At 40.7% G+C, this 19,949-nt stretch overlaps 2 protein-coding genes across 8 annotated transcripts; one reads left to right on the forward strand and one right to left on the reverse strand.

The window, feature by feature from the left end:
• The first annotated feature begins 848 nt into the window (after window positions 1–848).
• Window positions 849–14,890, forward strand: LOC118302655 (troponin T, fast skeletal muscle isoforms). Of its 7 annotated transcripts, XM_035628974.2 has the most exons (16): window positions 850–1,002; window positions 4,308–4,347; window positions 4,465–4,478; window positions 5,422–5,430; window positions 6,972–7,103; window positions 9,955–9,972; window positions 10,220–10,237; window positions 11,430–11,448; window positions 11,544–11,589; window positions 12,228–12,344; window positions 12,470–12,547; window positions 12,653–12,766; window positions 12,874–12,983; window positions 13,970–14,060; window positions 14,171–14,211; window positions 14,541–14,890. In XM_035628974.2, the coding sequence occupies exons 2-16, from the start codon at window positions 4,328–4,330 to the stop codon at window positions 14,575–14,577; spliced, it is 864 nt and encodes a 287-aa protein (XP_035484867.1). In that variant the 5' UTR covers window positions 850–1,002; window positions 4,308–4,327; the 3' UTR covers window positions 14,578–14,890. The 7 variants fall into 7 exon arrangements, with proteins under 7 accessions (XP_035484869.1, XP_035484868.1, XP_035484870.1 ...); XM_035628976.1 differs by lacking the exon at window positions 10,220–10,237 and having other exon boundaries at window positions 849–1,002; XM_035628975.1 differs by lacking the exon at window positions 9,955–9,972 and having other exon boundaries at window positions 849–1,002.
• A 965-nt stretch (window positions 14,891–15,855) lies between these two features.
• On the reverse strand, window positions 15,856–18,958 carry LOC118302656 (myoblast determination protein 1 homolog). Its single transcript, XM_035628981.2, has 3 exons — window positions 18,155–18,958; window positions 17,527–17,599; window positions 15,856–16,551 (listed from the first exon to the last, which is right to left on the reverse strand). The coding sequence occupies exons 1-3, from the start codon at window positions 18,683–18,685 to the stop codon at window positions 16,358–16,360; spliced, it is 798 nt and encodes a 265-aa protein (XP_035484874.2). The 5' UTR covers window positions 18,686–18,958; the 3' UTR covers window positions 15,856–16,357.
• Window positions 18,959–19,949: the final 991 nt, after the last annotated feature.

Below are 19,949 nucleotides of genomic sequence, written 5' to 3' on the forward strand. Positions count from 1 at the left end.
ACGGTGACTGATGTTCCCTGTTTGTGTGACTCCATGGCAACATGTCAAACACATCAGCCGCAGTGTGAATGTAAGGTTGGAGCTGGACTATTTTACTGTATTAAGCACTGAAACTATTTAGTGTTAAATAAATGTAGTTGGCTTAAGTTTTATTTGTTTATTTATTATGTAAATGTATTAAGAGTTTTGCGCTTATTTAAATTTCTACATTTAAGTTAAGTAAGCTTTAAACTGTTAATATGTTAAATTTCGATAAAGAACATCTGTTGTTATCGTTGGCCATCATTTTCAAGTATCGTTCTGGCACCATTTAGGCACCAGTACCGTTTTAAAAGTATCAATTTAGCACCGGTATCGGTAAACTAACTATACCAAGCCCTATTCATTACATTACCTGTGATCATCTATTGTTATTGCTAAGAAAAAAAATCCTATCAAAACTGACTGTTTGCTCGTGGGGATTCTGTTTTGAGCCCAGTTCTATTATTACTCTATTATTGGGTTACTCTGTAGTGTACTGTACTCTGCACTGCGTCTGACTGATTGAGTGACCGCTTGATGAAGTGGCTGGCACACACACACACACACACACACACACACACACACACACACTCACACAACACACACTTTCCCTCCATTGTCTGGATGCCACGCTGGTGTGTAACCCCCCTCTCTGCCTTCCATCACTGTAAATTTAGCAACAGAAGCTTCTCAGCTGCTCCTTTCCAAAACCTGAGCCCTCCTCTTCCATCCGTAGCATTTCATCCATCTCCTTCTCCAGGGTCATTGCTGGACCCCCCCCCCCTCTCCCCACCTTTTGCCCACAGATATATACACTACACACACACACACACACACACACCTCACTGTCATCCCACAGCCAATAAGGGCCTGATGAGCTCAAGTATCACTATAACACAAGGACTTATTCTCTGAGCGGAGGCTGCAGATTCTTACAGATCTTCATTTTCATCGTCCGAGGAGCTTCTCTTCCCCTCTGAGGTAAGACGCCCCGAAATCACCCGTCAACCGCTGACACAACACGTTCAGCGAGCCTTTCATAAAGTACAATTACAATTGAGCTGAAATATGCAGGTTTTAGTTAAATGAATTTAGTTTCTTTTGTTGCAAAAAGAGGTTCAGGTTGTAGTTTGACAGGCGCCTCTGACCTCAGGAGGGAACGCGTGAAATAGACACAGATGTAAAAACATGTGTAGTTCATGAGTGAGATGGTTCACACTCTGGACTCGGGAGCTGGAGTCCAGTTTCCTCCTCAGCCCAGACTCAGCATCAGATCATTTTATGCGACTACATGAGATGATTCCAATTTGAAAAGACAAATTTGACACTTTTTAAAGGAAGCAGGTCATCATTTTAAAAGATGGAGCAACATTTCAGAGCTCTGGAGGCAAATACATGAATGTATGTAAGAAATCTAATAATAATAATTACCAGTAATGTGTAATAATAATAATGTAGGATCAGATGCTGCAAAACATTGAAATTAGGCTTCATGTGCTGCCGAGGTGCTCGACTCATGGAAGCTGTGAACTGCGGCTACAAATTGAAATTCACCTGTGATTTATTGTAGTTTTTATGTTTCCCTCCCTTTCAGTTTGCTTTTCATTGGTTTTAACTGTCAAAACCCCAAATATATTTTCATATTTTAACAACATTTTGAACCAAATTTCTTACAAAAAACCCCATAACTACTGCAGTTGCACTGAAAGTTGAATCTTGAATCTTGAATCTTTGAGAGCCGAAGCTCATTGACTTCTTTTCTCATTTCTGTAATATTTATCACACCTCATTGTGTCACTTTGCTCTTTGTTTCCTGCTCACTTTTCGGTTTTTGTAAATGTGATTCTACCTTCTGTGGTGTAACATGTGAACATTCGTACACAAGTTCACAGACTTATATGTTTAGCATCTGTTTCACGCGAGCAGATGATGAATAGTCAGATTTCCGGTTTACTGTAGGTCCGACGTCCTCTACACAAGGACCGGCATCTCTTTCCCTCTCTTTTCATTGGACGTGTATAGATCACTGAAACCGAAACATCCCCCCTCCTGTGACCTCCTGTCAGTATGTTGAACTTTAACGTCCCGGCCGACACTTCACAAACACGACGTCCCGGGACGGTGACGATAACTCATTCGAGGTCTCTTTGCCGTCAGAAGCTAAAACAAAAACTCGAGATGATGCGTCTACAACTTTGTCTCCTGTTCTGATCTGAGTCTGCTCTCGATTGGCTCGGCACGTGACTCCGCCCTTTCCCCTGCCTGAGCGGGCTTGAAGTTTCAGAAAAGACTCAGAAACACTTCTCAGCGTTCGGCGTTCTCATTCTGAAGAGATGAGGCGAGCCGCCCCGCTAAATATACTGGAAGTGCCGAAGTGTCGGCATGTGCCGAGCGACGGCCGGACGCTCGGAGATGAGGCCGCATGTCGGCTGCGAGTCCATCAAAGAGCTCATTTGTTCTTCGGAGGAGGACGCCGATTGGCTGTTCGAGTGCCGAGGATCCTCCTCGCTGGGCCCAAGCTCAGGGATTAAAGCAGCTATTTGGACACAGTTCCTCAGCTGATGGGTTGAAATATGACCCAGGACTAATCCTCCGAGTCCCCTGCAGCTGTGCCCGCCGCCAAGTGTAAAGGAGGCACCCAAAGACACTTTATATAAATTTATATATATATAAAATATGATTTAGTTCCATTTAGAATAAACCTCTCTCCTCTGTTGAATGAACTGCCAGCGGCTTCATCCGAGCTTCACTGGAGCACTTTCACACTTCGGCTGATCGGAGGGATATTTGACGTATACGAGACCACAGTTCTTTTTATGAACTGTGAAAGCTGGTGTTGATCCAGGAGAGCAGGTTCAGCCACAAGGATCCGTCGACCGTCTGCTGGAACGGTGAAATACATAAGTTGAACACGCTCCAAGGTGAACGCTGTGAAGACATGTCACATCCAGAGTAAGGGGTGGGCGATCTGGCCTAAAGATCATATGACGATATTTTGGGATGGAATCACGATCTAGAATCTGAATCATGATTCCCCCCCCCAAAAAAAAGAAGTGAGCTAAAAAACAACACAAAACGAGTGTCTTATGTCAGAATAAGACACATGAAAAATGAAATCAGGATTTGTAATAGCGGAGCTTCACCATAGACAAATGCGTTCATTTCTTCAATACCGTTTGCAGCACCGAATATGATAATATATTATAAAAAAATGAATATCTGTTGGTTGTAAAGAATGCACGCGCAGTTTTCTGGAAGAGTCTCGTGTTAGAGTCATTATGGTATCTGCGTTTTCCAGAGCATTGCAGAAAAATTCCCAGTGATAGATCGCCCGTCCCCAAAGTAATCCAAAGTTTAATTTGTTCAAATCATGCAAATATATATTTGCTTAACTTAACTCTAGTGTAACACTGGAGAACTCAAACTGGAGTTATTGAGACTCGACTTTGACTTCAGCACTGATGACTAGGGACTTTTGTGGGGGTTATTTTTATGTAATAGGCCATAATCCTTTGACACAAGATATTGATAGCTATATCAATACTGTAACATTATTACATTTTTGTGGAAGGCAGACACACGTGTTCACCAGCCTGTGCGGATTCAAGTACAGATCGCCAGTAAAAGTTAGTGCTAAGAAGATGACTAATGAGACGCGGCACATCGGCACACTACAAATTTTGTTTAATTTGTCCAAGTGTTGAGATTATGTGATATTTCTGTCTTAACATAAATACAATGGAGGTGGATGGAATTTTGTATTTTAAATTTTTCCATTCCCTATTTTCTATATGATACATTATATTTATTCTTAGCCATTATAATCAAATATCTGAATTCCGAATGTGAAATTAGTGATAAATAATCTTGAGGATAACAATTAATCATAAATAATCAAATTGAAAAGAGGAAAAGTAAAAACAACTCAACTCATAAATATGCGACATAATATTAATAATAATACAATATTGCCAGGCAAACAGCAGAAACAGCACATAACTCCCCATGAAACCAAATCACTTTCTATTTTAGAATTTTCTTTTTGTAGTAAACTTGTAAATTATCAAGCACCTGGTTTGAAAGATTTTGTGGATTCAACCCGTTTCCAGCTTACGCTAAGCTAACTGGCTCCTGGCTGTAGCTTCTTCTTTACTGTACAGCGTAAAGTGTAACTGGAGCTGGAGGAGTTTGGTATTCTCCGGGGGGATCAAACTCGCAACCTTCTCATATCGACACCGACGCCCTGCTGCTATTTTAACCCATTCGGTTCTTTTCTCTCCCCTCAGGTGTGAAGTCTGCAGTCGCCATGTCCGACAATGAGGAAGTGTAAGTGATTCACACACCGTCAGTGCGGTAACAACACACACTGATGTCTGATGTGGACGAGCCAGGAGGATTTTGTGCAAGATTTCTAAATGTCTTGTTTTCTTTTTTGTATTTCAGGGATCAGTACGAGGGTAAGTGACGACATATTTGTTTGAATTATTACACGTTGTATGTGTGACCATGAGAAGGCCCTCTACTCCCCCCTCCCATCACGGACCCCCAGACTTGGACTTTGTGATCTTTTTGTGTCTCTTCACAACTCTTCTGTCTCAGTTTTTAGTCATTCTTCGTCTCTTTATGGTCATTCTGTGTCGTTTTGTAGATGTTTTGCGTCCACGTCTGATTATTTAGATTTTTCTTTATGGTCATTTTAAGTCTTTTTAGTCTCTGTATTTTTCTTTGCAGCCATTCTATATTGATTTTGGGTTATTTAATCTCTCCATGGTCATTTTAAATCCCTGTCTCGTTGTTCCGTTTCTCTTTTGTGTGTGTTTTTCTCTGTGGTCATTTATGTCTCTTTGTCGTTGGTCACATTGTCATGTTCATGTTGTGTTTTTTAATTGTGCTCTTTGACTTTGAAACATGACTTCAAACAGACGAGCCGGCCCGTTGGTTAATCCTTTCATGCACATTCAATGCTTGAAATGGAATGAATGGAATTTTAAAAAATCCTTACTATCTATATTAAGTTAAAAAAATTGTATGACAATATTTTATTCACTTCCAACCGACTTTGAAAGAGGATTTGTGTCCACAACAGACTTGAAAGTGAACTTTGACCTCACAAAATAAGCTCCCTTCTTCTACATGTTGTCAGCCCACAGTGGTGACTTCAGTAAATGCACCATGGACTTGATCTCAGAGTTGCATGTCCGTCTTCTTTTTCCTTTACTGTGATCATCTTCTCAAAATCGATGGGAAATATGTTTCATTTTTAAAGCTAACATGTATTATTTATTTCACGTGGGTAACTTCTGTTTATATTATATATTATCATATTATACTATATGTAAGAGTAATGAAGTGAATGTTTGTTTCTGTTGTCCCTCCATCTCCTTCCTTCCCAAACCGAAGACGAGGAAGGTAAAGACGACTGAATCGATTCCACATTTGAGAACTTTTTCCACTGCACTAATTTGTCAGCTGCCTGGTTTCACCTTTAACTTGAAGTGTTTGACATTGACACCTGCTTATGATACAGGATATGCGAAATTAGCAGAGATTTAATTCTCATTACTCTACCGTCGTCTCTTCAATGATCCACAGCTGCCCTAGCAATAGCATTTTTTCCCCCAATATCATGTAGGGAATTTATTTTCCTAAAGCTTACTAACACCCAGCTGTCAGTCAAACACTTCCAACTTAAGGGTGACTTTTTTTCTGAATGAGTGATGTTTTTTTGAAATCACATGGTTAAGAAAAAAATGTGCGAGCCTCTCGGCTCCTGACATTGATTTTCTTGGCATGTGACATGTTTACACTGTCACCTGTAAATGTCACATCAGTGCAACTGTCGTTGACCTCGTTCACGCAACGGACATATTTTTAACCGTGGAGGTGGAAACTACCCAGAGGACAAACAACACTGAACCAGAGAGAAGGGAGAAAACTGGCAGCAACCTTAGAGAGTATCCGTTACATCGCAATAAATCTAGAAACAAGCTAGTAAGTATATAAGTGAGTAAGTAAAATGTATTTATGTTCACAGGCAATAGTCACAAAGTTCTTTACGAAGGTATAAACAATATACAGAGCAAACACAGAGAAAAAAAGAAACAATATATCAAGAAAAACAACACAATGCACAATCTCTTTAACAGCGGAGTAAAAAGCACAGGAAAAAGCGATGCTACAGCTAGCTAGCTAACAGCCTAGCGTTTTTTCCTCAGTAGTTTGTTTCTATTGGTGTTTCTGTACATTTCAACGTTTCATACGTTTCAACGACAACACGTTTAGATACATTTGAAGGAACAACTTTGTTCGAAAAAGTGACAACCTTATCATGAAGGTTCATCTTTCTTGTAATCTGAAAATTAAACTTCAGGAATATCTTTTAAAAAGTGTTTATTTATTCAGTAATAATAATTTGCTAAATGAGAGTTATTGGAACAGAGAACTACAGTAGCCTTGATGTGATGTCAAGCCTTTGTCTTTATCTATAATTCTTTTCTACCATATCCATGACGTACAACCAACGTTGTATGTAATATTAATATAATTAAAGGCCACTACAACAGAGATAATTAAAAAATATTGTATATCTATAAAACACGGAGTGAGCAACATGATAAACAGTTGTTTTAAGTTAACTCAGTGATTTATGGTCATTTCATTATGAATCTCAGTGTAAATCAAATGTCTTCAGGTAGTTTTCCACCCCGACAGTTCAATATGGCTTCTGTGTGAAAGGTCAACCGACTCTCTCTCTCATCATCATCTGTTTCTCTCTCTCCGTTCTCCAGCAGCGATATCCCTCGCTCAAACTTCCATCCTCTCTGTAACTAAAGTAGTCTCTCACTTTTGGGTTCTAATGGCTCTGTAATGTGTCTGTGGTCTTCATTAACGGCCTTCTCCGACACCCTCCCTCCGTCCCCGGCGGTTTGGTGCATGCTGCGTGCCCGTAGCCCAGGAGGAGGTAGTAGAAGTAGAAGTAGCCCCTGAGGCGGAGGCCCAGGTAGAAGCAGAGCCAGAGGTAGAGCCTGAACCAGAACCTGAACCAGAGCCAGAGCCACAGGAGGTGGTTCATGAGGAGGAAGGTATGTGGCATGGGCGATCCGTTCACCCTTCTCCTGCAGGACATTCAGTACTCTGCTCTAGGACACTCCGCCCTGTCAACATCCACACGCTGCAAAACATATCCTGCTTAGCAAGTCAATTAAACCGGATTTCAGTTTTTGCTATTTCACATTTTTCTACAGTCGCTGCGAAGCCTTGTTGGCTTTGCAAAGTTGAATCAAACAATAGTCTCTTCATCTGCAAGCGACTTAGCAGTCACCTTTAACACAGTTATACAGTTATACAATCCCCCATTGGTGCCAAGAATTTTTTTTCTGCCTAAAACTATGACAGGTGCTTTTTACGCCAACAGCAAGACCTCAATGGTCGAACAGAAATGAAGCTTGAGATGCAGCGAAATTAAATCTACGCACAGCCTTTAGAGGTTTGCACTTAAAGTTCAGGTTTGTACTGTAGTAACACAGTATTATTCACAGTAGTGAATGTTGTCTAATACGCAGCATTTTTTTGAAGCAATCATTTTACAGTTTGCTTACATTGTTGCCTTGATCTTATCAACTATCATGTGTGATGCATTTGCTTTTTTGCAGATAAGTTTGCCTGTAAATGAGGTGCAGGTGGACAATCTTAATTTTTTAAAATTTCAAATCAATGATAAGTCTAGTGTTGCTTTTTTGTTTTCGAAAGGAACTCCTTTAATATTTAGTTATATACTCATAATTTAAAGACATTTGTCAAATAGATATGCTGGTTTTAAATTGATGTTAAATTGTGAGGGAATGCTAAAAAAAAATATAAAAAAAATTAAAACTTTCCTTGACACAGTGGAGGAAATCAGCCAGTGTGCAGATATTTTCCATCTCTGGTTCTGTTGATGTCTGAGTTTCTCTGACACTTTACCGGCAGATTTTTCTTTTCTCTCTTTCTACCTCAAACAATTTTTCACGACTCAATTGTCTTGTTAGGTTCGATATCTTTGCAGCTCACTAATCTATTTCTACTTTAGCTTCCATTCAGCCCTTTTCCACTGGAGTTACCTTCTCTTCATAACTGCCAAGTTTGACAAAACAGAATCTGCAGAGTGAATAAAATAACTTCATGATGCATTTACACATACTAAATTTAACTGCAACATGCTAACTAGTAGCTGCACATCTCCCACATTACGGAGCGGTTTCACCATGTAGCATTTACCCGTACAGAAACATACGCTAAAGTTAAAATAATGGTCACAGTACTTAAATTTGCTGCAAAATGTAAGTACTTATGTACTTATGGTGACTTAAAAGTCACCATATCTTCAGGAGAAAAAAAAAACACTGTAAAAAAGTTAAATGAATTGACAAAAAAAGTCTAGCTATGTAGTCTTCTATGATAAACCATTTCTTCAATCCATTGTTCCCATTGTTTTCTATGTGAGCACGCACATCGGCAGCATCGGCGTCGACACCCGGCCCTTTTTATTTTGATCTAATTTGCTTCACGCATCACTGTGGCACGACAAGGCCAGCGTGCGTTGTTCCAGCTCGCTAAAATATGTCAAACATCACCCCCATGAACCCCACAGTGAATCATTTCCAGTGTTACTGCTCGTTGTCAGATACGTGTGCTTTGAGTATGAGCTCTGCATATAAACGTTGAAAGGAAGAAGAAGAAAATCAGCTGCCTTTACATGAGCCAACATGCCCTCGTCTCATCTCATCCGTGGCCTTCTGTCCAAAACTGATTTTGCTTCCCCGGCAAACGTCAAGGCCATGGCAGAGAGGATGATGGGTAATTTCAGTCATGTAAAAGCCATTTCTCTTCAGCTCCCTTCAGTCCATGTTTAGCATCTTTCTTTTCTTTGGTGTGTAGATTTAGAGTGAGACTGGCAACCTGCATTAAAGCATTTACATTGGGGTGTTGTGGTGCAACGTGGTCATCTTTCACGATTTCAGTCCTTCATGGAAACGTTTGTTTTGTTCAGATGATTTCTTGCAATCTGCATTTACATACAGATACAGAGTCACCGCACAAGTCCCAGGCTTGAATGTGCACTCGCTGTTTGATGTCGCTGCTTCAGCTACGGCGCTAATTTTAACTACTTCTTACTAGGGCCCAACCGATATTATCGGGTGGCGCGTATTTTTACCAATATGAAATCCACAGAATGAACAAAGCATTTATGTTTTACATTTTACGTAAAATAAAGGATGTTCATTTTCTTAATTCAAGTTCTCTGGATCTATCTGGATTGTATTTGTGTTTTCTTTTCATTCATAGTTATTTCTGATAAAGTGTATGGTTAAGCTAAACTATCAAGCCTCAATTACATTCTTTGTCATGAAGGGGACTTCTACTACTTCATACATTGCCAGATAACTTAATCCACACATTAGTTGTATTAATAATTTAAATCTGTAAAAGAATCAAAATTTACAAATAAATATAGTGTAGTAGAAGCATAAAATATAATACTTCTACATAGGAAGAAAAAACACTTGTTCTGCTCGTTTGATGCCAAAATGAGTGAAATCCACGTATGATTGAGATTTGTGCTATAACCGATGAAGATGATCCATTGGGACGTGTAAACGGAAGGTTGCCATTTAAGAAAGGCATCCGAGTGTCCTCACGAATATGCAATCAGTTTCTTTCCGACCTCAGACGTGAGGAACAAAATGGCTGCCTGCAAGTGTTGACGCATGCTGACATCATGGGACTTGTGCAGTGGCTTTTCCTCTGCTTCTCCAATCAGAGCTCAAACACCCCAATCTGGTAAATGTGCTTCATAAAGCTGTGCACCGTACAGAGGACATGAGCAGGCTGCTGCCCAGTCCGATCACTAATGGTTTCTGTTCTGCTCTTGCTTTGGACGCTTGCTGCATGCAGACGGCTATGACGAGGAAGGTATGTTTTCATTTGGATTCTTCTCCTTCAAATTTTGATTTCTGTTTTTCCCTGTCGCTGTCGGTTAGGGAGTCTCTCACCCGAGAATTATTCAAACTGTGTGCATTTGTTTGTTTCATGAGAGAATTTACCCATCTAGTCTCAGCGTCAGCGGACGCAGGTGGATTCAGAAATGCTGAGTCATGGTTTTTTGGGCACCTCTCTCATCTCTGCTTCTTCTCTTTTTTGCATGAATGTGTCCTGCCAGAGGAGGGAGATCAAGATGGTAGTTTGTATTTCCTGCTGAGTCGCTGCTGCTTTGCCTGCATTTTCCTGTTGTCTGTTCCTGTTTATTCTTTATTTTTTGGTTTTTAAGGTCCCATAAAAATATAAAAACCTAATCACAAACCTCCCGATCCCAGTTGAAAAATAAAAAAAACCATTAACAGTAATTACATGAAGTCTCACGTTGTGATAGTGTGCGCTACCGTATGTTCATCAAATCAAACTATTAAGTAGTTTATGTGGTGATTCATGACACAGTGTACTGATCCTGATTAGCAATTCAAATGTCTCTGATCGTATTGGTTTGATTTACAAACTAATGGACAACAAATTAACATTGTGAAAAAGATGAGTTATTATTATGTATCAGTGGCCTCATTCCTGTGGACTAACCTTTACTTTGCACAACCCTCCAAAATATTGGTTGAATAAAATCGTACCCATTCGTTCCAAAAATTAGACCAAACATATTTAAAAAATGATAATTCTGATGCGTTCAAACTTGCGATGAAATTATATGTCAATGTCACAATTTGATGCAAAGACGGCAGTAGATGGAAAATTACTTGCTCCAGGTGAAATATTTGACCTTGTGCTAAATATTGGCGTTAGCCAAAGACAATTAGCGCTGAGTTCCTCCCGACGTCACTGACGTGTTTTCTCGCATTCGTGACAATGAATATAAATGATCCTGCGACCAAACTCGTGCGAGTACCGCGACGGGGAGTTTCCCTTTGCGTTTTGCGTTTGAGCAGTTGGCATTAGGTTGAGAAGACTGGAGGACTGAAAGCTTTTGATGTAGCATTTGTCTCACGTCTACGATTACCTGACCAACAAGAGTTCGGTCAAGGCAACAACATGTTGACCAACCAGTCAACTACTGACTCCTGCGCTCGTGTTCAATTTCAGGAGCATTGTTTCAACCAGTATTACTGTGTTTGAACACGGGAAACGGAGGCTAACGCAGTAATTAGGCCACTGGTGTTGGAAAGTAGTGCTAGACTTAAGACACTCACATTAGAATCTACTGGAGGTGTGGAACAACTTGCAGCCCTCAGACTTACAGTAACTCAGCTTGTCCACATGGATTTCCCCCCTGATTAACCAGCAGCTCTTGAGACTTCACCTCTCTCCGTATTCGTGTCTCTGACTGTCTGATTTCTCTCTTCTCTCCTTTAACGCTGTGAAACCAGAGGAGAAGCCGAAGTTCAAGTGAGTACATCGTCGACAGCCTGTGGTTGCAACATCATGTATATATACCTGTGAGTTATTCGTCGGTACAATTTGCGTATAATGTCCCTCAACAGACCGAGTGCTCCGAAGATCCCTGATGGCGACAAAGTGGACTTTGATGTAAGCAGAACGTGTTTTTGTTGACTGATATATATCCGGGGAAAGTGAACTGAATCTCCCTTCAAACCCGATGCCTACAGTACAAGGAATGCGTTATGAAGGGTTCGGCCAGACAAAAGACAAAGTTTTGAGAAGGGATTTAAAAAGCAGTGACAGATGCAGCAAGTGTAATCTCCACAGGTAAGTCATTCCAGAGTTTGGAGCCTGGACGACAAAACCAGTCTCGGAACAATGGCACCCAGACTCATTAGAGTTAGTAAATCCTTGATGTAGATTTGGCCTTGGTTGTGCAGAGCCTTAAAAGTCAACAATAAAACTCTAAGTCAATAGGAAAACGAACAGGAAGCCAATGCAGCGAGGCAAGAATTGGTGTCATATGGTCAAGTCATCTTGACCAAGTATTAATCCCAGAAGCAGCAATTGAACGTGATGCAGGGAAGGCTGGGTAATACCTGTAAAGAGAAAGTTGGAACTGTCACCAACAAAACAAACACCTTCTAATCTCCCAGTGTTTGAGATAGTTTCATAACCTTCACAGATCTTGATTTCCCCCATCGGCTTGGGTTTGGGACCAACCTCTGGCCCATGTACTGTGACCAATGAGTGTCCAGCTCATGGCTTCTGTCTGCTTCTCACAGGACATCCATAAGAAACGTCAGAACAAAGACCTGGCCGAGCTGCAGACGCTGATCGACGCTCACTTTGAGTGCAGGAAGAAAGAGGAAGAGGAGCTCATCCATCTCAAAGAACGAATTGTGAGGTTTCACCCAAATAAAACAAGTGTCCCGCCGATTCACAAATATCTGTACACCTTAAAAACGCTTGCTTAATCTCTACGTATGGCAGCTTCACGTTCCAGTCTTTTGATTTGCCTCTTCAGGAGAAGCGTCGAGCTGAGCGATCCGAGCAGCAGAGGATCCGATCTGAAATAGATAAAGAGCGACAGGCCAGACGGGAGGTACGCAGTCTTGTGCCGTTCAGTCTGTGACTTCATTAGCTTCGGCGGTCGTGTGAGAGAATAAATCCCTTGTCAAATCGTGATATCTCAAAATTCATCTCACAGGCTGAGCGGCAGAGGAAGGAGGAGACCGACGCCCAGAGGAAGGCCGAGGACGAAGCCAAGAAGAAGAACGCGCTGAGCAGCATGGGATCAGGCTTCAGCAGCCACCTGCAGAGGGTGGGGCTTCGATTTAGTGGTTTTTGGCTGTTGTGATTTTTAATTTCTGCGTCAACAAACGCCGTGAAGACGTGGAGTTTGAACTTGTCGGACTTTTCTTTTTTTAGGCTGAAGGGAAGCGAGGCAAGAAGCAGACCGAAAGGGAAAAGAAGAAGAAGGTTCTGTCAGAGAGAATCAAACCACTGAGCGTTGAGAATCTCAGCGATGACAACCTGAGGTAATCGACGGGAGGGGGACTAATTCAATTCAAGACTTTCCAGACCATTTTTTACTCCACATAGAATCTTATTCAGCACATCAGTCATCTGGTTGTTTAATGAAGAAAAACAAGGCGAACAAGATCTACAAGTACACAAACTTATTACGACTATTGTAAAACATACTATAGCTGTTGAGGTCTGAGATTGCGACCCCTGAGTTGTTTGCCCTGTGATGAAATCAGAGGAGGCGGAGTCCGTCCATCTGTCTTTTACGGGTCCTGTATATTCCAGCTAATTTCCTGGTAACTGTCCTCTAATAGTCAGCTTAGTATCTAACCGCGACGGTGGATTTTGTTTGTCGATCATCCTCGATTAAGAATACCAAACTAAGAAAATTTCCAATACGGCTGAAAAGAACAGGTAAGTAATGTGCTAAATGTCAATTAAATCGATATTTACCAGTTTCCAAGCAGATCTATCATGTCACAAAAACTAATAATAAGAATTTTTGTCTGTCCGCTGAGTCTCATGAATATTGACAGTTTATGATCTTTTTCATTTACATTGTCCATAATCTCCTTAAAGCTAAAGTGTGAGATATTTAAAATAACTTATTAAGACAAATTGAATATATTGTCCGTAACTGTGTTTTCATATATGTATAATCCCTTGCAACAAAGAACCAATGTTTTTTAGTAAACTTTGAATGAGTTAATTATAGTTACATTAGGGGGACCCGACTTCCGTGTATGCCGCCATGTTTGCTCTGTCGTGTTGAATACGTTTGCCCAGAACAGACAAAACTGGTCCTGAGCTCTTGGGACGGGAGAAGAAGATTGAGGTGCTCAGTTGGTTGCAGTTTGCAACTTCACCACTAGATGTCATCAAATATTACCCACTGTAGCTTTAAGAACTTGAAAATAACAAGCAAGGACTTCACAACTGTGACAACTTTGAAGTAAAAAAATGACTGTTCATCTTTGGTTCTTTGTCTGTTTGTCAGGCAAAAGGCGAAGGAGCTGTGGGAGTGGCTGCACGACTTGGAGGCCATCAAGTACGACCACTGCGAGGCGCTCAAGAGACAGAGATATGAGGTCAGTGACAGAGAAGAGGAGATTCTGTATGTTTGTGCGTTCTTCTTTATCGTTTCAAAAAAACACATCTTTGTTTTGTGTAAGTCAGGAAAAGCCGTCTTGTCTTTCAGGTCATCTCTCTCCGAAACCGCATCGACGAGCTGCAGAAACAGTACGTGCACTCCCCTTTAAACTCCTGTTTCCATTTCGCATTCGTTTGTCATCTCACATATGACCGTCGTTGGATTTATTATCAAAATGTTATTATTTATTGTGTGTATTTTCGTAGTTTAGCTACGTATGACTGGGGGGCGCTGTAGCTCCAATTGAAAGTCCCTTTTATTGTCATTATTATCGCTCCAAAATCAAATATAATTCGTTTCTTTTCAGAATTCCTTTATTGTTTGTGTCCTTCTCGATGTGTTGATATTCCGGTATGTTGGGATATTTGAAGTGTCGACGTTCAGGTCTGACTCTGTTTTTGCGCTCTGCGCTTTGCAGCAGCAAGAAGGGAGCCGCCTCGCGCCGCAGGAAGTGAGCGTTCCCTCGGCGACAGGAGCGGCTGAAACATCAGCGACACCCACATCAACAAGTGGACGTCTTAACGCGTCTTAACGTGTTCTGGACAAATTTAACCCTGACAAAGAAATTTTAAAAAGTGTTTGTGTTAAAAAAGGAACATTTGTAACAGTTCCGACAATAAAATGCCAGAATTATTCATCCTCCAGTCTGAATGTCCAAGTTTGTATCCATTAATATCTATCTGATCAATATCATTGATTAGCTTCCTGTGAGTACACCAGTAGTTAATGCAACAAAACCCCAACACAAAATAAAGAAATGCCAGAGAAGATTGTGTTTTTTATTAATTTCGTTTGACTGTTTTTATTATCTAACAAATCTGCGTCTGAAGTGTGAAAAAATTCCAGATGACTGAAGACTATAACTACAATTGTTTCACATTGTACAACATATTGTTTTGAATCATACATTTGTCATGTTTTAATATTAGTAATTCATGTTGTAAATTCATATTCATTTTTTATTACCTTGACAAAACTTTCGTAAGAAATTGAATAACTAGGTGGAAATCATAAAACTTTTCAATTCATAAAACCCCGGAGAAAAAGCAAAAGAAATCTGACCTCAAATCCAGTCAAAGCTTTCAACTGCGTCCCATTGTTTTCATTAACACTTGGAGTATTATTTTTACTTTCCTAATATCATAAATTGTTAGTAAGACATTTATGGTAATTGTGCTGTTTATTTTGGGTTTCATTCCTGTCCCCTACAGTAAAACTAGCTCAGTCTTAAGTGTTGCAAAAGTTTTGTTGCTGCATGTCACATACAATGGAAATATCCTACATTTTAATATATTTTTTAATAACTATAACTTTTCATGGGCCCCAAAATCAGAGCCTAGAAATCTAAATGCAAATGGATATTAATCAATATTAGTACCGGCTCCTGAGGAGAGGAGCTCCTGTGCAAAGGTTTTTTCCAGGACGTTAAGGGAGTAAAAGTAAACGTTCCATGATTCATTTGCTAACAGGAAGTGGTAGTAAGGTCAACAGTTCATTTTATAACCTACATCCATTGGCAAAATCAGATCACTTTCAAAATCAGATCCTTTTTTTTGTAAAATAAATACATTTTATCAACGTGTTCATTCACTGTTCAAATAGTAAATTATAATATCCACTTATTAAAATGTTCAAATAAACAACAGATGTTTCTTTGGGGGGGGGGGGGGGGGTCTGGTGCCACCTGCCATGTGTTTCATACACACTCTTATGAATAAAATTAGGACAGGAAGTCAGAATATATATATTTATTTATTAAGATGCCATTCACTCATAAATAATATATAGAAACATATGACACAACAATCCCAGCATCCTGTGTGTGTGCGTGTGTTTGTGTGTGTGTGTACTATGAACACGCCGCTCTTATATACATATGTACAAAATGATCCTTGGTAATTATGTCTGCAGCAGAAATGAGTAAAAACAAAATATTCTCCTCCCTCTAATCCTACATAGTATTTATACATAGAAGGAGGATCTTTATATTTTAATAAAACATTTTCTCCTGATGAAATTTGTCGACCACACAGCAGCCAACCAGGTGACTGAATCCTGAAGCACCAGCCTGAAGAAACTGTACTGAAGCGTCAGAGGAAAAGTCCTCACCCAAACGGAAGGAGAAAATCAATTTAGAGCGATGGTATGAAAAAGCTATCTTAGCTCCAACTGTAGAAGGAACATTGAAGTGTTTTGAAAGTGGAGGGAATAAGTCTTGTCTCTGCTCCGTCAGGCTCAGAGCGGCTCGTACATGCTGTTGGGTTCAGCGGAGGGCCTGGAGACGGCAGGGCTGGTCACAGGTGATCCGGGGCCCCTGGGGACCACGCTGTCTCCGAGGGGGACCACGGCGGGCTCTGTGCTGATCCGCTGTACGATGCTGGACAAACAATCCAGACTGGAAAGGACGGACGGTTTGGTGCTGCTGGAATCTGTAAGGGAGGAAACAGAAAACATCAGTTTTGACTCAGGTAGGTAGGCAGATAAGAAGGAAGGAAGGAAGGTAGGTAGGTAGGTAGGTAGGTAGGTAATTAAGTAGGTAGGTAGGAAGGATGGAAGGAAGGTAGGTAGGAAGGTAGGAAGGTAGGTAGGTAGGTAGGTAGGAAGGTAGGTAGGTAAGTAGGAAGGAAGGATGGTAGGTAGGTAGGTAGGTAGGTAGGTAGGAAGGAAGGTAGGTAGGTAAGTAGGAAGGAAGGAAGGAAGGATGGTAGGTAGGTAGGTAGGTAGGTAGGAAGGAAGGAAGGAAAGAAGGAAGGTAGGTAGGTAGGAAGGTAGGTAGGTAGGTATGAAGGAAGGTAGGTAGGTAGGTAGGTAGGTAGATAGGTAGGTAGGAAGGAAGGTAGGTAGGTAAGTAGGAAGGAAGGAAGGAAGGAAGGAAGGTAGGTAGGTAGGAAGGAAGGAAGGTAGGTAGGTGGGTAGGCAGACAGGTAAGTAGGTAGGCTGGTAGGCAGGCAGTTAGGTAGGTAGGCAGGTAAATAGGTAGGAAAGTAGGTAGGTGGGTAGGAAGGCAGGTAGGTAGGAAGGCAGGCAGGAAGGCAGGTAAGTAGGTAGGAAGGTAGGTAAGCGTACTTTATTGATCCCAAACTGGGAAATTCCATAGTAGTAAAGGTTATATTAAATGGGTCAATAGTCTTATTTCAGTACAGACAAATGATATCAAAAGAAAATTTGTAAAAATTGTCAAATCATCGTTGAATTAGATGACATATTAAAGGACAAATCTGCGTATTACAATAATTCCAGAGGCGCTCAGTCATTTTAAAGAAGAATCAAGTCACATTAAATGAGAAGTATGAAATATTTAAGGAAAAACTGTCACATGAAATAAAACTATTATTAGTAGTTTCTGCTAATCATTAGATTAGTAGAAACACATCATTTATAAAGGGGACCGAACTGAAACTGACCGTATGTTGTCTGGCCGCAGTAGGAACCGTCACTGTTTTCACTTCTGGTCGAACACGGAGACATGAAATCCACCTGGAGGCACAAATCAATCAATCAGTCAACGAACCAAACATTATTGATCCAATAGCAGACACAGGAAACTTTTCTTAAATTAGGATTTTATTTTAACTGTAAATTTAGCAGAAATAATTGTAATGCGGAGTTTAATGTGATTTTTGGCTGCCGTTTTAACATCAAGTCCTTTTAGTCTGTAAAATATTTAATGTGAGTCTTTAATACACTTTAAGGCAACTCTTCGTTTGACTTGTTAACTAATAAATCTGAGACGTTTATCGCCACAGAGATTTTCAAGTGTTGAGAGAACGGATGAAAAGAACCCATTTTGAACTAAACAAAACCTCTCCCCTGCACGTAACTTAATAAAAATATGTTTGGACATCTGATCAAGCATTTGTCTGCAGCAATCTGCAGCATATCTAAATGTTAATTTAGGCTTTCAACACTTCAAATGAAGTGTCCATTCGTCAAAATTAACCACTGTGGCCAGAAATAAATACCCCCCCCCGACACATTCTCTACATTTCACGAGGCAGCACATGAACTCGTCAGCTGTTTCTTGGCCCTCACCGTGCCATCGGAGCAGTTGGAGCGGGGGCTGGAGGCGTCCGAGTCGCCGCCGTAGTGTTCCAGGGGCGGGTAGAAGGCGTCCTCCTGGCCCGTCCTCAGCAGCGCCTGCAGGGACTCGATGTAGCTGATGGCGTTGCGCAGGATGTCGACTTTGGGCAGCCTCTGGTTGGGACTGGAGGCCGTGCAGCGCTTCAGGGTCTCAAAGGCGTCGTTGACTCTGCCGAGCCGACGCCTCTCCCGCATCGTCGCCGCTTTTCGTCTGTCTTCATTTGTCGTCTTCCTCTTGCAGGCCTTGCAGGCCCACAGCAGGCAGTGTCCTGCCTGGTGGAGGCCCCCGGGGGCCCGCACATGCTCATCCTTCGCCACGTGGTGGTGGTGTTGATGGTGATGGGGGTGGTCTTCCGGCTTCAGCAGCAGCCGAGCGTCCAGGTCGTCGAAAAAGTTCAGGTCACTCGTGCTGAAGCAGGGGTCGTCGTAAAGGTCGTCGGCTGGGGAGAGAGGGAAGGGAAGGTCGGACATGTCCATCGTCATCTGCTGAGGTTTCCCCCGAGAGAGGCAAGAGGGCGAAGAGGAGATAGAAGGTTCTCCAAAAGTCCCTCTGATAACTTTTTTTTTTAAAAAAAGGATCCACAAAAATGTCTGTTTGTATTTGTCAAACTAGAAAGTGTGAAATTATCTTTTTAAAAAGAGCAAGGGAAAAGAAAGGAAGCTCTTTCTTAACACTCAGCTGACCTGAGTAAGAGAAGCAGAAGAAGTCTTCAGAGAAGTGACGGTGATTTTAAAGGGCCAGTCTGTGTAACTTCACCTCCCTTAGCTGCAGCCTGTCTTTATGAAGGAGTCAGAGTGTAGGCGGGGCTGTGGTGTCAGTGACCAACGGGCTGGGAGGTGAGTGTGTGTGTGTGTGTGTGTGTGTGTGTGTGTGTGTGTTGGGAGTGGTGGGGTCACTGAGGTGAAACTCAGCAACAAAAAGGAAGCAGTAAAAAAAAAGGCCTATCTAGTCTTAACAAATCATTCAGTCTGCAGTTGAAGTTTGTAAAAAAAACAACAACATATGTAACGTACTGTATTATCTCATACGACAGCATCATTCAAATTCCCAAACTTTTTATTAAAAGTTTTTATAAAACTAATTTTTTTCTTAAACAACTCAGTTTTAAACTACAATGAATGATTAAAGTGTTACAGTATTTATGAATCAAATGCTGAAAATAATAATTAATCAATGACAATGCAGTTTAATGATAATTTCATCATCTAAGCAGTTGCACCAAAGCCCATGTGAAAATGTCATTATGATTTTCAGGCTGTTTTTTTATAACCACAATAACCACAATTAATTAATTTGGTCACAATTTACTGTCTAATTTCATATGATACAATAAATGCAGATGTAAATACAGTATACGTACCACGAGTGCAAAAAGACAAGCTTATATTTCATGGTCATGAAAATGTTTCTGCTGCAGCACCAGACAGCAGACTCTCGGCTGAAGCAGCAACACTGTTGATTGTTTTTAATAATAAAACATTATCATAACTGTCATTGATAATACCAGGATAGAAACAGTAACATAATTGTAAAATAAAATAAAAAATATAATCAATATTAGCATTTAAAAGTTGTTCTTTGTGTTTTAAAGTGAACTGAAGTTAGATTTATTTCAATCATTTTATTTTCATTGTGTTTTTAACACAATCTTTACAGATATTCGTGAGATTAACAGTGACACCATCTGATCTTCTGGTGTTAAAGTGTCTGTAATTGCTGCACTAACTAAAATATCAACCATTACAA

Source organism: Scophthalmus maximus, chromosome 4 (assembly GCF_022379125.1).
Source record: "Scophthalmus maximus strain ysfricsl-2021 chromosome 4, ASM2237912v1, whole genome shotgun sequence".
Classification (NCBI taxonomy): domain Eukaryota; kingdom Metazoa; phylum Chordata; class Actinopteri; order Pleuronectiformes; family Scophthalmidae; genus Scophthalmus; species Scophthalmus maximus.